This window comes from Anneissia japonica, unplaced genomic scaffold (genome assembly GCF_011630105.1).
Source record: "Anneissia japonica isolate Jap-2015-1 unplaced genomic scaffold, ASM1163010v1 scaffold24_len2511860_cov200, whole genome shotgun sequence".
Classification (NCBI taxonomy): Eukaryota; Metazoa; Echinodermata; class Crinoidea; order Comatulida; family Comatulidae; genus Anneissia; species Anneissia japonica.
In genome coordinates this window covers 935104-943257 of record NW_022730786.1, presented here as the reverse complement: position 1 = coordinate 943257, position 8154 = coordinate 935104, and the positions used below count along the sequence as shown (strand labels likewise).

The window sequence follows — 8154 nt, the reverse complement described above, 5'->3', positions numbered from 1 at the left end:
ATATTGTTCATTTCCAATTCCAGGGTACGATTTCCGTTGTTTTTTAATATATTTTAGAAAATCTGGAACACGAATAAAAAAATTAAAAAAAACTTTTTTGTCAAGCCCAATTACAAAAATAATACATAAAAATACAACTAATATAATAGATAAGAAAAACATGATGATGACAATAACGACAACGACGACCGTGATGATGATGTGTTTGTTTAGCAACACACGAGGCTGGTCTGATATTGATGATCACTTTAGATGTATACGATAATGAGAAAGATATTGATGATGATGATGATGATGATAATGATAATGATTTTAATGGTGTGGTGATGTGATCATGTGATTAATCTACGTTAAGGCTGTGTACCCTATCATAAGCCGTGTTGTTTTTCTTGGTCTGCGTCACTTTGTATATAGTACTGTCATAAATTTTACAAGTGAAATAAAGTTGAAGGTGATGATGATGATGTTGACGATAATGATGATGATGATAATGATGATGATTATAATGTTCATAACGATGATAATGATGTGATAATTAAGCCTATGACACGTGATACTGAAACAAACATCGCGTACTTCGGTACTTCTAAATAGATCACATGATATTTTATGATTTTGAATTTCTACGTATTGGCATGCCACCTTTATACACAATGTGTACATGAAGTGATCGGGTCGTGCGCGGCAACGTTGAAAGGAACGCCGTATTTACTGAACAAACTTGGATTAATGTTATTTGTGTCTTGACATCATTAGCAATGAATTACGCACACGCATATTAGATCACGTGACGGTATTATCTCAGGCGATTACCCCGATGCTTCTGATTACAAATAACGTCGTATTGTGAGTAATTAAGACTCATCTAGACAAGATTCGATACATGTAATGGGTAATATTAAGAACCATCTTGTCTATCATCTGCATTTTAATTAACCCTTTATTAACCAATTAAGATAATATCTTGGTGATAAATATATAAATTTACAGGCCGCCGCTCCAAGGCGATATCAATCCGTAGCCAGGACTAACGCGTCGAATTATCTTACAGCCGCCAGTGTTACAATATTGATTTCTAGTATACATCACGATTTATGATTGTGTGCAATTATATTATATTTTATAAATAATTTGATGAACTCGGTTGTTGTTAAAAATTGCAAAATACCGGTACACTAGGCCTATGTACATGACCTCAATATTATAAAGTAGGCCCGTAAATTAACATAATTGTCGTTTCTATTCAAAAATGTTTTCCGTTATGATACATTTTATTATATGAGTATTAAGCGTAATTCACATTTTAATGAAGTTTCAACGATGCGTTGCGGCGTTTGACACGCAATGTAAATTCCAACGCACACATGATTTTCAGTTTTTAGAATGTAACTCAGGCCTACACTAGGCCCCGCCTTGTATATTGGTGTTAATGTGTAGGTCCTTAAACAGTGTACACGTACGTAAACTAGCGTATTTTGTGGGACATACGCGTATCCATAGAAGATAAATAATACGTTCTGATTAATCAATTATTAAGTTGTGATTGACAATCTGGAATGGTCAATTAGACGCGTAACAATTGGTATGCAAAAAGTTGCCTGAGCGGCTTGACGTATTACGGTACCGTACGTACGCAAGCAAAGAGCCTCAAATATTTTGCAAGTAGGAGTGAGTAGCCGCACATGTGCGTTTGCGTCTGTAGCTTGTTTAGTGTGAATCAACGATTCGATATGGGTATGCTACATAATATTTCCTGCATATTAAGTTTTATTTATTGACATTGACAATATGCAATTTAGTGAATGACAGGATAGATATCATTACGATGAGATCGTTTTAGACTGCTGCTGAGCTGTCCAAACTGAAGACCTAAGCAATAAAAACCCACAAAACACCAGCATCTCCATGAACGCGTAGCTCGAATCAAGATGAGTATTTAACACCGGCTTATACAATAAATAAACATTTATTTCTTGTTGTGTCAAAATTGTCGAATAATTTTTAATTATGTGCAGTTGTTCAGGTCTCGGAAATTTCGTTTTCCTTCCGCAACTTAAATTCCCGACTAATGTTATGAAATATAATGATAGTCCAAAGTAAATGTCCTTGAATGCGAATCTTACACGCGGAGTCTTACAAATATAATAAAAATTTATTTCCTATTTGTTGAATAATTTTTTAATTACGCGCATTTGTTAAGGTCTCGGAATATTTTGTTTTCTTTCTACAACCTAAATTCCCGACTATATGTTATGAAATATTATAAAGATAGCGCAATATAAACGTAAATGTTCTCAAATGCGCAACGGTTTTAATAAAATTTAAAGTATGAAAAGCAGCTCAAATAATCAGTCATTGACAGACACATCATTAATCACAGGTTTAGATTAAATCAGTTTGGCATTATTAACATTAAAATGTTCTAACTGTTAAATACATGCTATAAATTTTTGAGTAATGAGTATTGAAACAGTGAAGCGATTGGAATCCTCAAGGAATTATTGCCGCGAAAGAATGTTGTAGCCCTACATAATATACTCGATTCAAAATCATACGCTATGTGCGCTTGTTTACTGTTTTTACATCATCATCGCTTGCAATAGATAATCTATAATCTTCTAATAATCTGATGAGAAGAGTTTGCCAGAAGATACCTACTACGGAGGCTGGCGATAATATTATAGAATTCGAGATATAATGGTCCAGGAAGCGGCAACCGCGAGTGCTATTCACCCGACCCTCAAGTAAAGGCGATTACAGTACTCAAGGCACGTTCTCTCTCGCACTCGAACTACAAATCTTCTGTGATTGCTACTTTAATGACAATGCATGAAAGACGATATTTATTGAATTGTAATTGCGTAGACACTTTTTACTCAAAGGGTTCTTTCTTTACTGTACTCAATCATTGAATATTGACTTGTAAACCTAATGAGTTTGTTGTTGTCGAGTGTCCTGATATCAACCTCAATGTTATACATTATAGCATACACGCTAATATATATATATATTAATACATGTTGTTTATATATATGAGTATACATATAGGTATGTATTTCATTTTATTATATATTTATATTATACAGGCCTACACAATATAATAATATATAGCCGTATACAATACAGTTACACCGTAAAGCGTACGATTACGGTATATATTTTAACTGTAAACAACAATGCTATGGGAAACTGTGGTTGGATCATTGTTGAGATGCAAAAAAGTAGTTTGATATTAGCTGGTTGTACAATAAATCAGTATGTGTAAACATTTGTAAAATGTATTTTTAAGATATATTCATCATCATTATTGACGTATCTATAGGCCTATATATAAGTTGTTGGTACAGTATTTTTTAATTTTACATTTATATATTTTCGAATAGGCATACAGTAAGTTTCAAAAGCATTTCTGATGACTCTGCTCTAAAGTTCATTATAGGTCAATCATGAAATCCTTATTTTACCTTTAGCATTATTTTCCTATTTGAAACCATATACTAATTTTTCATTATTGCACAGTTATTTTACCATCAGCATTTTTTTATATTTCAAACCATACACTAATTTTCTGTTAGTGCACCGTTTGTTAACAGGTTTTTTTTTTTGTACTGCTCGTGTGCAAAACTGAATGTGTCTGTGTCACATTTATCAACTCAGTTCATGTTAAGTTGATTGAATAAAGTACATAACATCCTGTTAGAATGTCATGCACCCTCAAGTTGTCTCTATTAAACTATCAATGTGTATACTGGATACATTCCTCGGAATCAACACTACACGATACCCGTTACTTTCATTATAACCGGACACTTGAGTACTCGAGATTTCTTTAGTACCTATTCATACTCACCTTTTTTCGCTGCAGTGTTTGAAGTAGTAATTACCGACTTGATTACTAACTAATTGTGTGCTACGGTATTTGTTGAAAGTGGAAGCCATTAGTACTCGTCCGTTTTGATATTTTATTATGAGGCTGATACCGGTCGATATTTGTGTGTAATTTGAAATTCTGCATTGAACAGTAAGAACCGGAATCCAATTCGTGAGTGAATGTAGCAAGGCCTATTTCTTTTCAACATACTTCTTAAATTTACCAATGTAATGAGTTTGCGTTAGAAGAGGAACATTTTAGATTAAGTCTACCATAATTATTTCGTTCAGTGTCCTTAATTAATTTGTCTAAAATCACCGAGAATACCGTTAAAAATCGGACTGATATAGCTTCAATTAAAATAGATAGGCCCTATACATAATGCATCAATGCTTTGCATGACGTCATTATCTTACTGATTTACAATTGTAAAAATAAAATAGGGCCCATAACTGGTATTTTTTAAGTTATTAAAATATGCATCTATGGCCACGAAGCAGTTGTATTCCTTAATCTGTGTTAAAATAAATGTATTTTTTAAATAATCATTAATTAAGCAATCGTCAACCATGATGCTAAAATATTTGTTGCCATTTGAAAAGACGGTCAGTAATTTGGTATGTAAATATTAGCCACTGAATTTGATATATCGAGTAATTTACTTACTAGATTACATTACAACCGAAATAATTAATCTTAATTATTCAGATATCTAGTAATACTATAACATCAATTATTCATTAATAAGGTTATATGGATCACGTGCCGTTAAAGATTGCAGCAATAACTCTAAAATGAAATCAGTGAAAATATGATTTAGTTAGCGAATTTGTAAATCTGGTTAGTCTTGACGTTAGGCGCTAATTTACGTTAGTAAAATTACGTTGACGATTCGGTTAATACCCGGATTTATACTGTGATATTCGTGATATAACTATCAATAAAAAAAAAGGATCTTGTCGTAGTCGGGTGAAAAGCTAAGTAGCTATACCAATAAAAGGCAACATCATTAGTTTAATAAAATATGGAACCATATTTTTTTATTAGTCATTTAATAAAAACAAATCGGTGTTAATTGTATGAATTATGTGTTGTTAAATATAAGAAATACTCACCTTTACGATATAGGTGTTTGATTTAAATGTGAGCATTATTTTGATAATGACGATACCTACGAAATATTATGTTGACAATTTTAAATTTTTTTTGCTGATTTACTGAATTGTTTTTTTTTTCTCCCAAACGCAACCCATTCTATGATCAACAAACCTATTATTCTGTGGAATGTTTTAACGAAAATAATGTTTTTACTACTTAAACAAAAATGCAACCGTTGTTTTAACGAATTAATCTAGAAATAATTATACAATTAAAAACTTTACTTAGTATATTATCTTTATGTTTTCTTCATGTGTTTTCTTTCGCTAAGACTACTTATGTTAACACAAGTTTTGATCGCGTTTATTGTTTCTGTTACCTAACATGTAGCTCTGGTGAAAATTACGGTACCGTAAAATACAAACATTTTGTTGTAAACTATACTAACAGTAAGTCACAGTAATGTTGGTCTTACCTTTGACTGTTATAGTGGCTTTTACTTGGTATTCAAATTCTGTTGGAAAGCAAAACGACCAGATGATACGCTTCTCCTCTTGTATTAGCTGGGGTGTTGCGCGCCTCATTTTAAACATTGTATCTTATGAATTATTCATGTCACTGTAACCACGCCCATAAATCGGCTCTACGAAATTTAAGACAGCGAATGGAAATCCACCGATGGGAATGCTCAGGACTCATTTTCCTTATTCATAAAACGTCATACTGTCGGTGGGGCGTGACGTGAATAGGTTGCCGTGGACTGATTATAACGTCATTAATTGTTTTGGCAACGTATTTTTGGTCAATACCCCTCTATTTTATAGTATTAGTAACATGAACTCCGGGGGTGAAAAGACTTGACAAACGTGGAGGATCAGCAAAATTACATTACAAGTCTGGCCTTGACGCACTAATCAATAGAGTCGTGTCTTTATTTATCCCATTGCAACATAACCAACAACTTGGCTAGGTTAAATACCTGGATTCACATTATACATAATGATATTTATTTCAATACAAAATTAAAGTGTAATGCATGACAGCCAAAAGGCTGAATTGCGACTTGTATTATACTCTAAAATGAGCAGACAATAGAATTATGGAAAAATTACAAAACAACCAAAAAGGAAACAATTAAACAATCATGACAATATTAAGAAAAACATCTCATTATTTGAAAAACAATATTAAAATTACTGTACAATTAATAGGAGAAACACAATAAGAAATATAGGCCTAATTACATTATAAATCACATTGAAAACATAAAAAGGTGAATATTTAAGAATTAATAAAAACATTGAGAATGATTTACAATCGTTTTTTTAAAAGAGGAAAATCAAAATTTGAATAATTACATTTAAATATACATTTAAAAAATTATAAGTTTGCATTGGATCCGAACCGAAATTCGGACCATATTTCCGAAGCCTTAAGCCGGGCATTCATTGCGTCGGACGACGGTCGTACGACCGTAGTACGACGAATCCACCTCTGCTTCCGGCGAGCGATAGACGAGCAACGCTGTCTTCTGATTGTCAGTGGCAGCCTGAACGGATCCTCGTTGAAAAAGCGGTCCGTTGGTTATGCCCCGTCGCGTGCGTTCGTCGTCGCGTTGCAGTCGCACGCAGTGAGTACGGTCTTACACATAGATTCGATATTCTGATCGATTCGATAGGCTTTCCGATCCGAAAATTTGGATTCGGTGCAAATACACCGTTATACTATACTATACTAAGGCCTCCCCTACATCAAAACTCCGTTCGTAGGCCCTATACAAATTGATATATTATAGAGAAGGTATATTGAATAATAAATCCTTCGCCGCATTATTGAATTTATGTATTCTGGTGTGGTGTAATTATCAATATCACAAATTACTTCTAGAAACAATTTTCAAAGATAGGCCTTTTTTCGGCTGACTTTCTTAGGTTCCTTGTGTTTTCCATTTCGTTTATTTTCTTGCACATTCAATTCGCAAAGGCCTAAAGGCCTATTGTTTTTATTTCTTCATTAAAACACAATCGTCATGATTCCATGTTTTTTTTAGACTTTCATCAGGTGGATATCTATTGTATAATGACATGTTTAAGGAATATTGTAAAAAGAGAAAAAATTGAAATATGATATTATGTTAGAACAATTCATTTGTGATATGTGAAATTATGAATTAAGGTGGTGGTTTTACCGAGAAAAAGGGTGCCGTATTGTGACAGGTGGGACAGTCCCATACACTTTTTCTATTGAGTTCACATTATTTATACAAATAATGAGTTTAAGTTTTCAAAAATGGGTTTAAATGATGTTGTTTTATGCATAAAGTGATCCAGATTTCTCATATTTTTGCGTCAAATGGGTCCACATTATTCGAATTTACGCTTAAAATGATGCAACCTGATATTGTCTCGCACTGTTTGAAAATCCTTGCTACGGTGTTGATTGTAACTACTGTACACTTTTCGGACTTCAAATTCGACTACCGTCCGAATTCGCCTTTCCTCACAAATTTAGCAAGGCGAGCGCTGGTAAAATATACAGCACCGTAATGCGAAGAGTTGATCAGTTTGAGTATCCCTGCCCTGTGTAAGCTACGGTACCCCATGATCTTGATGGTTGACTGAGGACATTACTTTTTAGTAAAAAGGCATATATTAGAAATAAGGATATATAGTTTAAAGGGTAGGCATAATGATAATCATAATAAGAATAATAACAATAGTTATAAGAAGAAAAATAATAATACTGTAATAAAAAATAATTTAATAATAGTTGTGATGGTGGTGGTGGTGATGATGTTGAATAAAGTTGAAGATTATGATAATTATCATGAAGATGAATGATGATGACGTTGACAATGATGAAAATGATGATAATAATCTGATCAATGACGATGATAACAAATGATGATAGTAATGATGACGATGACAATTGAAATGATGCTAATAATAAACATAATGATAATAGTAGTATTTATAATAAATAATAATAATAATAATGAATACATAATAATAACAATAACAATAATAATAATAATTTAAAAAATAATAATAATAGGCCTAATAATAATAAGTAATATATGCCTATGTATGTGTATTAAAGTGCGTTGAATTATGAAGGTTGTTTGTAAGTGGGTGGTGTGTCTATTTATCTATTGTTGCCATATAAACTTGAGTTTATTTGCTTAT

The 8154-nt window shown here is 32.6% G+C and overlaps 1 protein-coding gene across 1 annotated transcript in view; it reads right to left on the bottom strand.

Annotated features, from left to right (window-relative positions):
* The window catches only part of LOC117115026, a 13788-nt gene extending 8219 nt beyond the window's left edge, over positions 1 to 5569 (bottom strand). Inside the window, exon 1 of the mRNA XM_033258665.1 lies at positions 5445 to 5569. Coding sequence (XP_033114556.1) covers positions 5445 to 5562 — 118 coding nt within the window. The 5' untranslated portion in view covers positions 5563 to 5569. The remainder of the gene's footprint in view (positions 1 to 5444) is intronic.
* Positions 5570 to 8154: the final 2585 nt, after the last annotated feature.